Source organism: Zophobas morio, unplaced genomic scaffold, assembly GCF_036711695.1.
Source record: "Zophobas morio isolate AGI-343-1 ecotype UQ-CSIRO unplaced genomic scaffold, CSIRO_AGI_Zmor_V1 ptg000017l, whole genome shotgun sequence".
Lineage (NCBI taxonomy): Eukaryota > Metazoa > Arthropoda > Insecta > Coleoptera > Tenebrionidae > Zophobas > Zophobas morio.
The window spans coordinates 13,666,954-13,687,229 of NW_026972122.1; the positions used below are offsets into that span (position 1 = coordinate 13,666,954).

Here is a 20,276-nt window from a genome sequence, read left to right on the forward strand (position 1 = left end):
TTTACAATATTTTCAATTTTTTGCACTTTGGTTTAGTCGGAAATGAGCCTAATAGTTACTGTTTTTATCGAACTCGTATGTATTTATTTTGACACTTTTTTTAAAAATAATGAAATTTTTGAGAATATAGCACATTATTTTATTTTCCTCATTGATAACAATTACTTATTTCTCTATAAACGCTATCATTTTTCGCCTGCGATCAATTGTCGCATGCGACCAGTTGTACTTGCGACGAATTGTATTGCGATTAATTGTGACTGCGACCAGTTGTCGCTGCGACCAATTGACGCTGCGATCAGTTGTTTGCGATCAATTGTCGCGCGACGAATTGTGCACGACGAATTGACGCGGTACCTGCTACGGATGTAGAGATGTGAAATTACAATATACAAGTTGAGTTTACAACAGTAACAAATGTATTTTTGATAGCGTTTGATAGCGAGCGTAATCGAATCCATCGGGCGACTGAACTTTCATGTTTTTTCGAGGTTTCATGACCACTAGAGTACATAAAAATAGATCCCCATGTCCGTCTGTCTGGTTGTTGGCCATCTGTCCGAATTTTTGTGAGACAGATGATCTCCGAAATTCGTTTTTTTACAGATTTAAACATATTGAAAGTTTTTGTGGTTGACATTTTATTTTGTTTTTCTTATTTGCAAACAGTTTCAGAGAGAAATTGTATTTAACGCTTCAAAGAACTTTTATAGTAAATCATTTTACTCCCGCATTTGTGAAGTGGCAATTATTACTATAATAAGACTCTTAAATTATACGTGTTTGCTGAAAAAGATATGAAATAACTGTGTTGCCCTAAAAGTACTTAGTTTTTGTTAAAAATGAGTAAGTAGTCATTATCGAACACACATCCCTATCATTATCGAACACACATCCAGTTTTTGTTAAAAATGAGTAAGTAGTCATTATCGAACACACATCCCTAATGCATCTGCGAGTTCTTGTAGATCTAGCATTTCTTAGGTTATCAGGTGTGTTATTGAAATAAAGGTTGTTAGTTTTAAATTAAGACTATCCTAAATTTTTAGTCACATGCGGTTGTCGGTTATAGTTAATATATTTATAATACATTTGGCTTATAAAAACATATTTGTTATGTTTGTTAACAATGTGAAATTTTCTTATAATGATAATGCTAGGATTTTAGACACTGATGGACATTTTTTATTAGACATTTATTAAACCAACACACTATTCCAAGTGTTACACAAGTAGATTATGTGGATACTACATTATAAGTAGAGAGCGGATTTCTGTCGGGCTAGACAAGGCCAAACTCGGTACGGCTCGTACGGGATGGGAATTCATTGCATTTACCGGCTGCACTTCGTTTATTTGAGATTAGAATAACGCTGCTTCGTTGCACTCTGCTGTTAATTCCAGTTCTCATTTAGTTAGCCGTTTGATTAATAAATCGTTAATTGTATTTATGGAATCAAGTGACAATTAAATTCAGTGATTACCTATCACCTGCTACTGAGTCCCGGCGATGCAGCGCGTCCCCACTAAAATCGTGACGTAGCCCGACAGAAATCCGCTGTCTAATTATAAGACAATATTCTTGCAATAACAACAAAAAAATGGCTGCGCCAGAATACATATAATCGTATATAGTGTTAACATACACACAATAATTAGATATTAATCAGTAAAGAGTAACTTTGGACTTAGAATAAAATATAGTTTTTAAGTACTATGCCCAGGACGTATTTGACTCAACTAATTACAAACTAATAGTGCTTGAAAATATTTGTTATAAGTAATTATTTAAATACTATTATAAAGTTTCTTGTGCTTATAAACAAATAATCGTAGACCTTGTTTATAAAATCACGACATACTCTCTCTTCTTTAAATTGAAAGGCAGATGTTGGTGAATCCTTTGTAAAAGATAGTGACAACAATTACAAATAAAATTAATTGTGAATCCAGTTATCTTCTACAGTTTTGTAATCAGATCTATATATAATTTGTTAATTACACTATATATACATATAATACCTTAATATGAATGAAAATAGATTTATAAAAATAATTTTTACGCATTACAATAATTTGACAACTAAGAAATACTTGGTAGGTACTGAAATAATTCTATGTCAATTAAGTAAATTAAGATATCTACATCTATCGCATATTTAAGTATTTAGTCTAAGCATCATTAATGAAAATTTTCTTTAATGTGCATACTTAAAATTAGGTGGACGGATTGCTGGACGCAAATTAAGAGATTCACTACTCCCTTAATTAAAAAAAAAAAAAAATAAAAAAAAATAAAATAAAAATAAAAACCAAATTAATCTAGTTAACCTATGAAGTAACTTAATATATGTATGTCTAAGAACTAGCATGAAAGTGATGTAAAATGAGACGTTACAATACTTAAAATTTGGAAAAGTAATATTTTTGACAGCCGGTTATGCAAAAACTTTACACTAATATAAATTGGGGCGTCCTGCATTTTTTGCAAAACTTTAGTTTTATAGACGCTGATTTCAATATTTGTGGCCAAATTATAATTTCGCTGAGTATTACTATACACTACATTTTTTATTTTTGGCAATGTTTATTTATAAAGCTACAGCAAAATAATTTTAGAAACCCAAAATTGCAGTGCTTTCAATTCGTTAGTATTTTTTATCACTAATATCACAAATTTTGAAATCATGCAGTAATTAATTTGAAAATAATCTCTGTGTGATTCATAGTGTTGAACTACGTCATCTAATATTATAGCTGCTCTAAGGGCTAAACGTGTCGTTTGCAATCACAAAATATATACAAAACCTAAGCTATAAATACTAGTAAAACCCAGTCTATGTTAAAACGGAATGTAATGTATGGAAAAATAACTATCAACTAATAAACAGTGCAGTGTTACATGCATCGGGTGACACAAAAATCATTTTATAGGCGATATCTTACGAAGATATTAAAATGTGATACAAGCCATGTTCAGTAAGTACTAGGGGCTCGCTAATGGCTGCTTATTTTGTTGCTTACTTGGTTTTTACTAATTCCATTTAATTATATCTGGAACACACTGCCTACAAAATCAAATTTAAAACACCCTTCTCATCTAATTGATTAAAGTTTAAACTACATCTGTGCTAAATGCGGCTAGCAATAGGTACGACTACGAATTATTAAATATTAACTCCTAGTTATTACATAAGGTACATATAATATATCTACGAAATATTAAAGCTTTAACCAAAAAACAAAAATTATAAATGCACCCCTGACTAACTCGAACAAATATTTAGCACAGATTGAAAGTTCTGAAAACGGTATTTGTCAGAAGTTAGTAAAGGGTGACAATTAAAATGTAATTTGTGTGATAAGTATTATACATAATATAAATCAGTGCATTACATAAAGTTGTTTTGGAAGTTTAAATTAATTTATTATAAATATAATATCATTATGAAAATACATTAATTTCAAGTGATGTACGAGACCGCCGAATAAACTGGAGATTACAAACAGTTATACATAAAATTAACTGTACCATAGCAGATCATTTTACACATCACTTACTAAGTTGATGACCGAGCAAGTTGTTAAATAATAAATACATTAGTGCTACACCCTGTTTAGATTCATCCTAGGAATTTTAATTCAAAATATGAATTTTATTTATGTTTTCATCTTATTCGCATTCAATTTTCAGCACACTGTTATCTGTAGGAATAAATATATTCGTGTAGATTTTTTAAAATTAAAAATAATGCACAATATATTTTTACATTTTCTGTTAGGTAATAAAATAACTTAATTTTGAATACATACCTAATTTTTTCATTTTCAGTTACATTTCTTGCAATTTATGTGATGTAAAAATTGATTTTCGCAAATTTTTGTAAAACTACCCCATGTAGGAATCATCTCAAGATGTATGAAATTTTGGATTAATAATAATCTAAGCATTGTTTGACACATACGAATTTAAACAAGAAAATGAGACACTATTCTTGTTAAACTACAATTTTTGAGAGGTTTTTACTAATTTTTTTTAATAAAATACTTTTATAACATGAGTAATAGTTTCTGCCTGTACAAACTGCGATTAAAAATTAGTGGACTTAAAAGCTATAACAGAAAAATCTAACAGGAGAAGCTTCTAGGATTGCACCGCTTCCCGACTAGCTCTTAAAATAGAGGAAAAGACAACGAAAACATATGAGATTATAACAAGCGCTATGTAACAGTTAAAAAGAATTTGGATTGGTTTTATTATTTGGACTGGATGACATTGCTGGATTATCGTAAGCATAATCCAAAGTGCTGTCTTCTGCGGGTCTTCTACTTATGGATGTAGTTACTGTGACAGGGCTGTTTCCAGAATGAGTAGATTCTGTGGGAATTTCTAAACGTAGTTCTGGTTTTTCATTGTTTATTTGATTAGCTGTAGCTGTAGGTTTGCTTTGAACTGTTTCTGATTTCTGAAATAAAAATATGTAGAAAATATGAGCACGTAAATTAATTTGCAGACATACTTTGGAAAATAATTTGTTTTTAATGGTCGCCAATGTGATATTTTTCTTCTTTTTCCATCTGTATAGTTGTATTATCAGTACTGTTGCTAAAGCTATCAGCATAAAACACACTAAAACCAGGGTAACTGTAACCATATGTGAAAGTCGCTGAACAGTTGCTAAAAAATATAGATTTGTGGTATATTCCTAATACAATAAAATTTTAAATACCTCTAAGATTTTCGTCTCCACTTTCCGTTTCATCTTTTAACTTGTAGCGGGCATCGTGGATGTAGTCTGCAAATATATAAATTTACTTCAATTAGTTATCATAGAGTAACAAAATTTTTATTTAGTGTGTACCTAAATATCATTTGCAACATTTAACGTGACTAAAGATCTTACGTGCTGCTGATAATATTCTGGTTAAGATTAAAATTCTGTTCATTTATAGTTATAGTATCAGTTAGATTAAAAAAAGAAACTATTTGTGTGAAATTTCTAATTCGTTATTTTACGTAGTTATAATAACAGGTTATACCTTTACCACTGGTTTTGTAAATGTTACCCATGAGTTTTATAATTCCATTTTTTTTATTGTTAATGTGTATAAAAATTAGTGTATAAAATAACAGATTTATTCCTTGGTGCTGGTGATTAGGACATAGTTATTAACTATAATTGTTCCAAATCAACTTCTTCAATTTGTTAAGTTTTCGAAAAGTAGTTATTATTATTATGTTTATTTGTACATATTCTAAACCTATCTTTACACACGTCACATAAGGATCCGACTGTAGTACCTCTTTTTAAGTAAGAAGGATTTAACTTTGTTTTTAAAAGTGTTTGTTTCTATATTTTAACATGCTTAGGTAACTTGTGGAATTTAAAGTCTCAAGCGGTTGACACTGCACCTACTTTTATTAACACGATGAAAGTTAATATGTAAGTCAGCACATTATCTGAGAGGTAAGTGATGATGATGAGTTTCATCACGCCCTTGGAAGTGTTCCTTATAAGACATATACTTACTTACAAGGGATACTAGAATATAGTAACACGGAAACGTGAGTACAGATAAAATCTGACAACCGTGCCAACAGTCTTCCCTGATTTTAATAATGTTCTGATAGCTCTTCTCAGACCAAAATGCTGTAAGTAATTGAGTGTCAATCAATTTTATTCCAAGAAAATGAACATAATGTGAATTATTAAGATTCGAGACAACGTATTTTAAAGAAAAGCATGCTCTCTTAGTTTTGGCATCATTTAGGATTAGTTTCTGATGAGGAAACCAATATGAAACCGTGTTCTTGTTTTCAGTAACTTCAGCACACAATGCCAGTGAGTCTTCAGAAGATTTTACAAGATTAGTATCATTTGCATCCAGTATGAGTTATCATCTAAGACCGAGACTTGCGGTGCATCTAAGTCTGTTGGCAGGTAACTGTTTTCTCTATCATTTAGATTTATCAACTGCGATCTTCCGGTAAGGAATGCGAGTATCAAATTTATTGAAGCTGCATTAACATAATGTTTCATTAGTTTACTTTTAAGAATGTCACTGGCAAGGCAGTCAAAAGCTTTACAAAGCTCACATTTCAGTACACATAAAAAGCTGTTATTATCAAGAGTGTGACATATCTCCTTAACGAGATCCACAATTATTGCTAACGTTGTAGACTTTGTTTGTTCTAAAACTTACTGAAATGAATGAAAAACCTTGTAGATTTCAAGATAATGACAAAGCTGTGTCTGGAGTCCTTTCTCGAAGATTTTACTAACTGTAGGTATAACTGAGATAGGGCGATAATTGTATATGTTATCATTAACTTTTTGAGTACGGTTATAACTTTTGTCTATTTTAAAATAGGTCGGTAAATTCCTGCCTTGATACACTCGTTAAAAAGATGATTTGATGATTATACAATTTAATTTAGTAGACATTTACGTCTAGTGTTCAGAGAACACGAGTTATAAAATCTTAGGTTTTTGGTTAGATCTGAGACAACGTTTGTAAAATATTCGTTAAATTCATCCGGAGTGAATGGCATATTTGGAGATTTAGTGATTTATTGGACTCTAAACCGTCCGAGGATGATTATTATGATCTGACATGAATTTATTGTAGACTTGTTTTTTTTTTGTATATTTAACAAGTACTTTGCGCTCTTAGTTATTAACCAGATCAACATTTTTAATTAATTTAATATACAGTATGAAAGAAATTTAATTAGCCTCTTTTATGTTTCAGCTCATAATTAAATTAACGTTTATTTAGCAAGACTCTTTCTTTCATTACACGAGGTTGAAAATTTACTTTCATGGCTTTACTTAATAGAAAAATATGTTTTTTAATTTTTGATCAATTAATTCGACATCGTTATATAGGTAAAAAAAAGGGTATCGGATAAATAATGTTTGGTGTTTGGGACGAAGAACTCAATCGCATTTCAAATGTAATACTTACACAAACCTCATTTGACATACAACTGTTAAAACTTTTATGACTTAAGCGGCTTAAGCCAAAGCACCCTTATAAGTCAGACTGGCTATTGTAAGCTTTGTGGACCCGAACCGCAAGATTATTACTGTCCATTGTTGGCATAATGTAGATGTGAACTGAGTTAAGTAATACAATAGCCAGTTTGACTTATAAGGGTGGTTTGGCTTAAGCAGCTTAAGTCATAAAAGTTTTAACAGGTGTATGTCAAATGAGGTTACTTTGAGTGATCTTACATATTGCAATTACATAGCTTAAAAATATTTTTCACCAAAATTTACTAAATAATTATCTAAATAAGAATTTAATGTGTGCACTGAAATATACAGTATGTAAAAAATTTTGATACCTATGTAGGTCCATGAAAGACAATTGGTGTTAAAGTCACCTTTAACGATTATATATTCTGATATGCTATATCACTAAATAGATCAAACAACTGCGGCATGATATTCATAAATGTGTGAAGATCACTGTCTGGGAGCTTGTAAATAACAAGAACAACTAGAAGAGAAGAAGATTCTACTCCACAGATTTCAACAGTTTTTTCAATACTTAAAGAAAAACGATGTCTTTACTATTTACGCATACCTTATGCAGAGCTGTACAAATAAATATTGCAACCCCATCATGTGACTACTTTTTTCTGTAAAAAGAAGAAATTGATAAATACGAACAGTTATCTACAATTACATTTTCAAGTTCATGTGAAGTAAGCCCATGTTTTGAAACAAATTTTATTCCGGAGGCGCTCTATACTAAGATGAAAAATTAAAAAAATTAAGTTCTTTTTTGAACCACATTCAGTTGTGTAAATTTTCCTTTTGTGATCGGAAAAACTTGTCGACGTAGGTATTGGCGGGCCAAAAATCAGGGTTAACGTGTTAACATTGATCCGCATAACGCTGAGGCGCATTAATGGTAAAAACACATATTAATAACTTCTTCTTATTAAGATTTTCAGACTTCTTCAAGAAAGAAAAACATGATTCTTTCTCTTTACTCAACTTTTCATTTTTTCGCCTTTCACTTCTTGAAGATACCCCTTATGAAAGTATACGAAACCTCGAAACCTTTCTTAAATTCGACACGGCCCAAGCCCGGACAACCTCTTTAGTATCAACGGCTTTGGCCGTGAAAACCTCTGAATCCAATAACCGATTTAGATTTATTGTTGCTGCCTGAGCTAAGATTAACAACTTACTTACGACTGGTGAGTGTTTCCTAAAGTTCAGTGGACATTCGTTACATACTCATTTGATTTTGTTACTTCCGAAAAATGTAGCTAAAGATTCATTCACAACACTCTGCAACTCATTATGTTCAGGTAGTTTTTTGCCAGCGGTGGCATTTTTTCCTCCAAGTTGATAACAATAAATGTAGAAAATACCGTTCGTAAAGTACTAGGTACTTAAATTAGATATCAGTTCTAGAATTACCTAAGAAGTCAGTTATTAAAGTGAGAAAGAAATTACAAATTCATAGATACAAATACAGGGAAACTCAATACAACATCATTTTAGTATACCTACATAGTAGTATTTAAAAGTGGTTTAGATATTTTTACATCTGAAGATGGTAAATCAGTGGAAAATTCCACAACACAGTTTCCATTTAATAAAACGCATTTATTTTTAAGTTATGATTTGAATATCAGATACATCGTAATACCGTGTTTTCTAGAATTACAGAAAAACTTATTTGCGGCCAAACTGACTTAAAGAGCTTCTAGCAAAAATATTAGCATCGTAAATAGTGGTTAGTGTTTACATCCAAGCATACACTTAAAGCGTTTATAATTTGCATTGTATAAAATACATTATAATTGGATTCCAATATCGTTAATCATGAATGCCACACAGCACGTATGTATTTATAATCATAGTCAACGATATTTAAGAAACTGATAAACTATTGTAATATTTTTTTGCTTATCTTATCCAGGTTGTGGTAGATCTACTGCACATAACAATGTTTTACGCCTTATTGATACTGAACATGAGTAATGCCAACGTTGTTGCCAAAACATTAAGGTCTGTGAATAACAACATGTAATTAATCTGAAGGATGTTTTATCATTTATCCGCACCGTTTATAATTTGTGTGTACACTTTCGCTGTGAGGACGCTCAGATACCGCATGAGTGTCCAAAGAGTAGGTAAACATGCCTTTTGGCTCAACGACACGTTGAGCTGTACACGGGTAGTGTGCTGCTAATAAATTGTTGGGGGTTGTATTTCTGAATTGCCCAGCTTGACCCGAAATTCCGGGAGCAAAATCAAGTAACGTGGATTTCCTAGAAGACCAGGATCATGATTCTGGGTATTGTGATGTTTTCAAACAATGATTTTAATTTTGTTGTGGTAAATATACTTGATGTGACTAATCATTTAGTGAATGAGAAATAAGGTTTTCATATTTCTTACATCATTATTAATTTTTATTACCAAATATAAATAACATATTTTTTTAAATTTAAAGGGAGTAACAGAATACTTATTAGATTTTGCTATTAAAAGGACGTAAGAATACAAATTTTTAAGAAAATTTTAGTAATCCAAAAAAAGCACAGTCACTAAATAAATGGGCGGCTTTCGAAAATTAAGTAAATTAGTTTTAGGTTTATCATTACTTGAAGTACCTACTATAATAGATATACATCATGTGAAGTATAAAATTCCAGTTATAGAATTCTTGATGCTTTATTATTATTAGAATCGATGTCGTTTATTCCGTTCAGCGGGGTTTTCAGGTCTTTGGATGTTGCTAATTTCTCTTGCAAGTTCCAAACATATACATAAAAAGAGAGTGGAATCTGAATGTACAAACATTGTTGAAAACATTTTTTTAATAATAATAATAAGGACGTTATCTGCAGTTACAACCTACCACTTCACTGCACTAATTGTGCGTTTATACATATTTTTATAAAGTGATAATTTTAAATTGTCTCTGGTTAATCAAATCATACCACTTGTTACATATTTAGAACACAAAATAGTGGCCGCTGAATCTCCACAGATTATTTGAAGACGGTCCTATAGAATTTTGTTGGAATAGGTAGCACAAATGGAACACTATGGGACAAATGGCAATAAACATAATATTTTTCAAAACTTATTTTTAGAGGTTCACCCATTTGATATATTATTTTCCAAGCGAACATATAAATAATCAGCTTTTTCTAGTGTTCTTGATACACACCACTTTTCCAAAAAATTACGTAACATATAACAATGAAAGATTAGTTAATTTTAAAATATACACGGTATTTTTATGATTTATTATACAAGATAAGGTCGTATAAGAAGATGAGATACTTTATCTAACTTTCGTTGAAAGAATGGCAATAAAATATACTACTTAATCAATATTTTATTTATAAGTATATAACTTGTCCTAAAACCTTGTATTGTATTAAACGGCTCTAAACAATCTTTTTTTTTTCATTTAAGCACTAGTAATATTGCAAATGATGTATAATTCATTTGTATTTTTTCTGTGTAACAGTTAGTATAGCAGAAATCATAATATTCAAGCTATCATTTTAATCTTACATTAGCAGTTAAAGTAAAATCATTTGGTCGAGCTAGTAGTAGAGTGAAGGACGAGTTCAATAATAGTTCGACAACGTAAATCAAACTCTCTTTTTATGAAAAATCATATTCTCGATCACGATTCGGTTAATATTTTCTTTAATCTTTTGATTTAAGTATGTACGAGATTATATTTTGAAAACTCATTTTGGAATCAGAATTCACTACTTATGAGAAGCACACTTTAATTCAAATAAAAGATATAATTAGGCATTCGTTAAATAAAATTATTCACTTTCGTTAACAACAAAATAAATAATCTCTATTAGGATACTTATGCTGATGCTCATCTTATTACTTTGTGACTTAATTTAACAAAACTTTTTCCAGACAAAAACTTATTTTGTATAAATCTAAAGAAATTTAATCCATACATTTTTTTCCTTAGAGAGAAAAATTATTATTCAAGTCTTCTCTCTATTGGCTATTTCTTTTATATTTGTCATTTTAAAATAATTTACATGTAATTTTGTAATAAATCATTTTATTGCAGTGCCGAAATATTTCATTTTCCCTTTATCACGTGGTCAGGTTTAACCCTCTTTGCCCAACTATATGGCTTGAGAGCGACTTGTCGCTCTCTTTAACAGGAGTCGATTGGATATTGTGCTCGGATAGCGAAAAGCTTCTTTAGTAGATCATTGAGTAGCAATTAGGCCATAACCGCATTAAAGCTTTCCTTGAAGTCTAATAATAATAGCTGTAGAAGGAGTCGTTTCTTACATTAAATTTAGAATTGTTGCTAATTTTTTGTAAATGATTTTGCCTGCGTTGTGATATCTAGCTTTGTAGGTGTTCAGTTGTGCAAGATGCTAAATAGGACGAAATTTGAAAGTTTTTCTTTATAAAATTGACAACCATCGTTTCTTACCTTGGATCTTAGGTACATGACAATATGTTTTTTTGTAATTTTTTTGTATTAACTGTATGATTTTGAATCGCAATTCTAGAGTAGGATATTTTTTAGCAAAGTTGATAGCATTTTCTTGTTAACATGCCTTTCGTCTAAATCGTTGAAGAATTTTTCATACAGTTGTTTTTGTTTTAGTTTATGAATTATGTTTTCCAAGGTGTGTGGGGTGTGCATTTTTTCGGTATCTGTTAGATTTACTTTTACTTGTGGTTTAAATCTGCTCCTATTAAATTAATTTTTATCTTAAAGATATTTTTGTTTAAGTTAGTTTTGGTCTGATAAGTGTGAGAAGATTGATAAAAACCTATGTATTTAGTTGCATGTTTTCGTTATTTCTCTTCAATGATTTTACTATTCTGTGTTACGTATTGATTTTTCGTATTTTCATCTTCTGCAATCATATAGTAAGCATATGACTTAGTCTATTTAATTTATTATTATTATTGTAACAGTTATTACTAAAACACCGTTCGTGATAATGGAATTAAAGATGACTAGCGTACAAAACTGGAATCTTTTGCTAAGAAATAATGAAACATACTTTACTAGGAACAGGATAATTATCATTATTTATACTTAAGTTATAATAAATGAATTGAAAGAGAAGTGGAAAAAAGTTGTCGGAGTCACGTAACAATGATTTTCATTTTCGTCTGTCAAGTTATAATTTTTTCGTTATTCCAATAATTTTTTTTGAAATGTTTTGTTTTGACGTTTTTCTTATATTATTTTACTGATCCTTTAATGCATATCTGTATTCTTACTTAGAAATCATTTTAAATGTGTAGTTATTATGCAAAAATCATCAAAACGTAGCATTTATGTAACCGTTATTTGTAAAAGCTGCATAAGAACTTACTGCTCCAATAACTATAGTCAATGCTTTTGCGAGTTATTTTGAGAACGTTTTTTCCACCCCGGCTTATGATAACTCCACTTTGAATAGTATTCTTTCAAATAATTCTTTGATTTCAATCACTAATGTATCAGAAGATATAATCTTAAAGGTATTAAAGCAAAGCAAGAATTCCTTCACGCAAGGAGCTGACGGTATTCCTAGTTTTTTACTTAAGGACTGTGCTATTGTATTTGTAAAACCCTTGTTTAAATTATTTAATTTGATTCTGACAACTTCTACATTTGTAGAAATGTGGAAAATGGCTTGTGTTTGCCCGGTTCTAAAAAAAGGGGATCCTACTGAAATAGAGAACTATCGTCCTATTTCCCTTATATGCAATTTTGCAAAAATATTCGAAACAGTCCTATACAAAAGTATTTACCCTTGCATAAAACACCTAATTTCAGATCATCAACATGGCTTTATTGAACATAGGTCCACTGTGTCCAATTTGGCATGTATCAGCCAAGTCGCAGCTTCTGCTATTGACAACCATGGTCAATTGGATGTTATCTATATGGATTTTCATAAAGCTTTCGACCAAATTGACCACCACTTACTGATTAAAAAGCTAGATCTTCTTGGTTTTTCAAACAATCTTCTTCTGTTATTCCAATCATATTTGCGAAATCGAAAACAACGTGTTAAATATCAAAATTTTTTTTCCAGTCATTAGATTGCCACATCGGGTGTTCCGCAGGGATCGAACCTAGGTCCACTGCTATTTTTATTATTCATAAACGACATCACGGAAGTCATAACAACAAATAAGCTTTTATTCGCAGATGATTTAAAAATATTTTGTCAGATTAATAGTCAGGAGGATTGTAACAAATTACAGCTTGATTTAGATTCCCTTACAACATGGAGTGACAACAATAGATTAAAATTTAATAAACGAAAGTGTTATATAGTTACCTATACCAGGAAATCTGCCCCTTTGATACATAGCTACTCTATAAATGGTACTATATTGGAACGAGTTGGCAAAGTTAAGGATTTGGGCATATTATTTGATTCCAAATTAACATTTAACTTTCATATAGAAGAAATTGTTTCCAAATAGTTTAAGCTGTACGGATTCATTTATCGGAACTGTAAAAACTTTAAAAATGTTACTGCATTAAACACATTATATTTTTCTCTAATTAGGTCTAGGTTAGAGTAAGGCGTCTTAATTTGGTATCCTATTTATAAGGTATATATGCATCAACTTGAATCCGTACAAAGAACCTATCTTAAGTTTTTGTCCTTCTTGACTGACGGGCAATATCCAGAAAGGGGATGTAATCATGAATTGTTGTTAAGTAAATTTCAATTTTTATCATTAGCAAAGCGACGTAACATTATAGTAGTAAAGTTTTTGTATAAACTTTTAAATAATCAAGTTGACTGTGCGTGGCTTTTGGCCAACATTACTTTTTGTTTACCTAGATTAAATATGCGCCATGTTCTTACATTCTACTGCTGTACACCAAAGTCAAATGTTATGGCTAAATCTCCAATTTCAATTATGTGTAGGACGTTTAATCGAATTTGCCATTTATGTGACATAAGTTCTGACACTTTGCAGTCGATTCTGTGCTGTGTTGTTAACTTAGAGTGCTGGAGTATCTGATTCGATTTTATCTATTGTTTTTTTCTTTTTCTTTTTTTCAACAGTATTAATTAAGTTCAAACCGGCTGATAGACTAAGAATTATATTTAAGTTATTTTTCTTTGTATTCGCACGTATAGGTTTTTTTTTCAGTTATTTTAATATATATATATAAATTTCCTGTTATTGGGTGTAAATCCGTTGGAAATAAAGTAATATTATTATTATTATTATTATTATAAGTTATCTAACCAAAAAAGTATGCTTCTAATAAATATTTTTTGATAAGAATAACAGTAATAGCCATGACGACTATAAGTCTCAAGTAATTTACACAACTAATAAACTACAGTATTTTTTATATTTCTTACAGTTAAAGTTAAATATTTTACATGCTTCATCGAAAGCCACTGTTGTACCTACATCATATTTTATTGTTTATACACATTTTTTAAAAACTTACATAAATATGTTATTTGTATAATCCATCATACTTACAAAAGTTTGTTAATATTTCCAAATTTTTTCGGTTACTGATTTACTTTCGGTACAAATTTATTAATGTACTCAAGAAAGACAAATAAAGAAACTTAGCAAAATCTTTATATACCTTGTACTAATTTATCAATATCGAAAATAACGTGAGCCGACAACAAAAAGCTCCCTTTAATTAGCACTAGATTTGGCTGTCTTTTCCATTTTCTAAGTCTGCTACACCCGTTAAACATATTGGCAATACTAATCATGTGATTAACTGGCTTATCATTGTAGTCCTCTTCAAGGTAACCTAACCGCAGCTAGATCTCAGCGAGACATTTTGATAGATTTTATACCACAACTTCACGACGATGAGATACTATTTATGGAACACCTGTCAACAATAACAGAAAAAAAATTATGCTTAGAACAAAATAGGCAATATTTTCAGTAATCTAAGTTAATTTTATTGACATAATAAAATTAATTACTTTTGTATCAATTTTCCTTGTAATTTACACTTGTTTTATTTTTTTATCTTAGGTGTATTAAAAAAGTGCCCTCCATGTTTGTTTTTACGTTTGTCATTTGTTGATACTTTTCAGTATGGTTTAATCACCGACGTGCTAAATCCTTTCCAAGGATGACTCGATTACAAATTGTTCACCTGATATTTGCAACTCTGCATGTTGAAACATTGTATAATGCTTTGATTTTAAAATACACAAAATCTCACAACATAATAACCATAGAATACTATTTAATACTATATTTAGATTATATTATGTTTACAGTGGATATAAGCTTTATTATAATTAACTAAGGGCTGTGTGCTTTAGAAATGTTTTAACGTGATCCCAAATAATCTCAACCACTCTTCGTACGGTACAATACCTTTTCATCTATTTAATCCACTTGTCTGAAATAAATTTCGGGGTCAAATTTTGTTTGTTGTATGCTTCCACACGGGCCCGCCTAGAGAGATGTTCACAGAAAAACAAAGTCAGTTCCAAAGTAATAGCCATAACATTTTAAAAATTAAAAAATAAAGTGGTGATTTTGAGCAACTCTGATTGCTTCACGAAAATGATATGTTTAATTTAATGAAAGACTTTTAGAACCACTTTGAAATTCTCACAATGATATTCGTTTTTTAGCATTTTGGGTGTTATTTGTGTCGCAAATTATGCGACGTGAACCTAGGCGAGATATTTTAATTAAAATAGTAGAAGTTTATTCATGTGCTAAATTCTATTACAAGGCTCTTCCTGGTGAGGTTTTAACAAATTTATTTTTCCATCGTGCCAGAATTTTTGTATAAACTCCCTATAAATTGGGTAAACTACCGTAAACTACTCACTGATGCTTGGCTATGTATAGTAAAACGTTTATGTCCATCAGGATCTACATATAAGATAAAAACACAATTTTTCCTCGAAAATGTTTGGTGGATAATACTGTTGTAAAAAATTAATGAAGCGAATCGTCGACTTCCGTTATTTAGATACACATTTTCGAACAAAATATGATCTGTGAGAGAAAAAAAATCTGTTAAAATACTGAAACAATTTTCGTATTTGGTGGTAAATCTTTGAACATTCATGCTCATTTATGAAATATGAAATTACAAGGTAAGTAAATTTTACGAGCAGTAAAATAACTCCATTTAGGGAACGTGAATTTACAAATTCAATAAACTTCAGGAGTAATACAATAAAGTGGAGAAAGATGTTGCGATTAGATACAAGTGAGTTTTAACGTCGCTCATCATCCTTTTATTATCTGCTCTCGTGATTTTTTTCTTCCTTTAAAGTAGTTACCATTAGAGCATGAAAAAAATCCTCGTAGCTCTGCACCAACTTTTATTCATAATCAGTTAGTAACATACAGTTTTGCTGACACCTCAAAGATTATAAAGTGAGCAATTCAAGGATACACTTTTCAATCAGTCGGAAAAGCGTGAAAGCGGTCAGTATAATCAACTTAAGCAGTCAGAAATGAAACCGTTTCCAATGTATCGCGGCGCCACTGTCGAGTTAAACTATAAATGACAAATTAAAGTATCTACAGTTAATTTAATAAAATGTCAATTCTGCAGCGCATACTAAGTGTTAATATTTTACCTAAATAAACGATAATTTCTTTATTAATAATAACTATAATGTTGCTAGTTTCATTGAATGATTGTAAATAAAATAACATGCAGATCTCAGCAAAAGTACGAGTGACATTTCTCTGAATGTAACATTTATTTTCTCGAAATGTCAAACAGCATTCGCGTTATAGTTTACTGACATGGTTTTAATTTCTTAATATAGTATGTTCTCACAAAAAAGAGACAAGTAGAAAGATAAATAAATAAAAAGGATAATAAAATTAATAGCAGCTTGCAAAACAATGTGTAAGTAATTAACATGGAATATCTGTGTGAAGAAAAGTAATAATTATACTTTAATGCAGTTAATGTTTAATTTAACTTAATAAAATGCCCAAAACGGCATGTTTTCGTTCACATGTAATGACATGGACATGTGATCTAAAATTGCCTCCATAAGCATCTATATGTGGATGACTAACAAGTCAAATGTAGGCAACGAACTGTTGTTGGTATCTCTGGATTACGAAATAATGGTGGTATTTTATCTTGTCCCAAAATCCCATTTTGCTCCACCTTACTCTAAACAATTTTCTTTTTTTTTCACTCAAAAATATTAAATTTTCAAGACTAGGTAAAAAGTGATTTCTTTTAATTATTAGAGACAGGAAAAAAAAGTTAAAGACCAATGTTGTACGACTTTTTATAGATTATTAATTAAACAGAGTGTTCTGCTATGAGGAGCAAAATAACAACAGAGTGTTTTTTTAAACAACCTTATATATTTTTCCGTGTTCTGATTGATATCTTTTTAAGCTTTACAAACATGTTTTATTTTTTAAATCCAGCCAGCGTTGCTATGTTATTACACTTTGCTTTTATTTTTTAACGATGCAAAGCTTCACGAAAAATAGCAGCAAAATATATAATGTACAACATCGCTTTAGATAAAATATTGAACTGTAGATGTAACGTAAAATGAAATTAATAATGTGTGTGTTAGCCATATACATTAACCGGAACTTGATTTATAACTTCCATGTCGGCTATTGCAATTCCTATTAAAGAAATTTTTAACTGGAACCAAGCGTTTTTTTTTGGTTACATAATTTAGATGATAATGCAGCTTTTCCAGAAAAAATACATAAATGTGATGTGTTGATGATTTTTACTTTTATTGTGTTCTATGCATTGTTTGTATATTTCAAATTAGTGCAACAACAGTTTTATTTATTCTGCAATAGAATAAATACTCTACTTTGACAAAGGTTGTTAAATAATCGCTTGTATCAAAACTGTAAACAATCTTAATTACTAAAGTTTGAGTAAACTTATTAAAATAAAATGCAGATAGGATCATCATATACTAGGTTGTATCCTGTTATTCATCAAACAATATGGTTTTTATTTTACAATATTTTAGAACTTGTATCCGCACAGTCTTTTGCTTTTTTCTTATAATTTCATTTGGTTCACCAATATCTTATTATAAACATAAGCTTGCTGTATACCAGAACTATTTTCGTAGGTATTTATCATTGCTAAAAGTACTGAATGTTAACACATTGCACCTCGAAATATGTTTTTTTTTATTTCCGACGTTAATAAGAACTGCTTATTTAAAGTGGTTTCTAGTTTACTTTTAAATTATGAAAATGTGTTTTTTCTTTTTATTTGGTTACTTATGGCTAAAATTTATGAATATTTATCTGACAATACATTAATAAAATGTTGAGGTCAGTGACTCAAAATAGTTGCACAAAATGTTTAAATAAATGTATTATTAATTAATGCGAAGCTAACGCTTTTTTCTAAGAAATAGTTGATAGAATAGACGCTATGTTGATAACACCTTATGCAAAATGATATTCATTCTTTGCTGTAAATGAATGTAGTAGTGTTCGTTTTTTAACCTACAATTTTAAGAATTAACGCGGTGTTGTTCAATTTGGTAGGTGTAATAAAAAAAATGACCGATTGTTATTCAGGAACTTTACGTAGTGATGAAACTAATAAGACTTGCAGTAAGAATAACAAAACACAACGCAATTAAAAGAGTTTCCAATGTAGGTATTTTAAAATGATTTCATAACAAAGTTAAGTAATAATGTAGAGTGAATTTAAATTTCAGTATATTTTAGGTCTTACAAATATTCTACTTAGAATACAGAACCTCCTGTAGTTCCGATTTAAACTCAGCAACTTTGATGTATATTCATTATTTTTATGCATATATTTCTTTGACATGTATTTTTATTTCCTTTTCTACCTTAGGATACACCGCATTGCAAGTTTGTATACATAATATAGGCAGTATCCTTTTTTCTTTTGCTTGAGTATATTTTAAGGACATATTATTTTTTGTGCGTAATTCTGCTAGAGCAAAAAAAATGAAAATATTCAGTATTTACAAGCTTATTAGTTATGACACGTTTATTGGTAAATGGAACAATATTTGCCTAATAATCTAATAATAACTTGGCAAAATGAAATACTCTAAAAAAACCATTTACTTGGAAGTTGTAAACAAAAAATAGTTAGTCATTATTTAGCAAATAAATATTTAATTATACGTCATCTTCATTAATTCCCGGTACAATAAATTAAAAAATTACCTTGGCATCTTTCCACACATTGGGTTTTATCATAGTTGTGCGTCGCATTGTTACAAATTCTAGAACATGGTTCGCAAGACGTATGAAATGGTGAACAGTATTCCTCCCTTGTGCACACTTTTTGCCCACATTTTGTTCCTTCCAGTGTAATGTTGCAGTGGACCACTGTGGCAACGTACGAACTAACAATTAACAACACAATAATATCACCACAACGTTTCATTTTTATTGCTTTACGAACACTGATTTTTGTACTTTTTTAAAAAAGTGATGTAAATGAATTGAAATTTTCACCGATTTTACCGCATTGTGGAAGTTTGAACAAGAGCGATAAACACGCGGAATTTTTTAGCCATCTTGGTTGGCCATGCAACAGGTGTATGTAGAAATGGTTGACTGAGTAACTTTGCCTTACCTACCTGTATGAGTCATTGTTCTCTTGCGTTTGTAATATGGTCGTTAAGGCAAGAGTACATAAGGCGCCATATTCTCATTGGTATGCTGTGGAACAGGTTCTTGCGTTTCCTCCTGGTTTTTGACTTTCTGCCGTAGGGAAAGTTAATTCCAGTCTAGCATTTTAAGCAATTTTTCTTTCATTATTTTTTAATGTGTAGGAAATACCTTGTGAATATACAAAATATTATGCTTACGTGCTTAAATAATTATATAAATAATTGTTCTTTATGTGAAACCAGTGACTTTCGTTGTGTAACAAATATTATAAACATTTAAACAAAGATGCGCCATCTTTTGATAAATATTATTAATTCAAGTAGTACACTTTATCAATGTTATGCAAATTTAATGAACTTATATAATGAGAAATATTTTGTTTGAAACCAACATAGCGGTAGCTGAAGCATTTTTATCCACTTACACTAGAAGCTGTCTTGATATGTCTTATTTTATTTATAATAAATTTAACAGTATTTTCTACTGACATGCTAAAACAGTGCAACAAAACGATATGGTTTACTTTAATTTATTCAGAACTGAACGTGACCATAACGCACAAATATTCTGTTTCAAATATGTTTTGACTGTTGACACGGGTTTAAAAATTAATCAGGTGAATCGTTAAAT

General features: G+C 30.2%; 1 protein-coding gene across 1 annotated transcript; it reads right to left on the reverse strand.

Moving 5' to 3' along the window:
* Positions 1 to 1,177: 1,177 nt before the first annotated feature.
* Positions 1,178 to 19,596, reverse strand: LOC135130499 (protein grindelwald). The gene is made up of 4 exons (XM_064057899.1): positions 19,194 to 19,596; positions 4,731 to 4,796; positions 4,521 to 4,678; positions 1,178 to 4,466 (listed from the first exon to the last, which is right to left on the reverse strand). Exons 1-4 carry the CDS (start codon positions 19,414 to 19,416, stop codon positions 4,233 to 4,235), a joined length of 681 nt encoding a protein of 226 aa, XP_063913969.1. The 5' UTR covers positions 19,417 to 19,596; the 3' UTR covers positions 1,178 to 4,232.
* Between the last annotated feature and the right edge of the window lie 680 nt (positions 19,597 to 20,276).

Coding starts and splice junctions, on each gene's coding strand:
- LOC135130499 (XM_064057899.1), bottom strand. CDS start 19,416: ATGAAACGTTGTGGTGATATTATTGTGTTGTTAATTGTTAGTTCGTAC. Junction 4,797..19,193: donor ATGTGTGGAAAGATGCCAAG/GTAATTTTTTAA, acceptor ATATATTTGCAG/ACTACATCCACGATGCCCGC. Junction 4,679..4,730: donor TGGAGACGAAAATCTTAGAG/GTATTTAAAATT, acceptor TATATTTTTTAG/CAACTGTTCAGCGACTTTCA.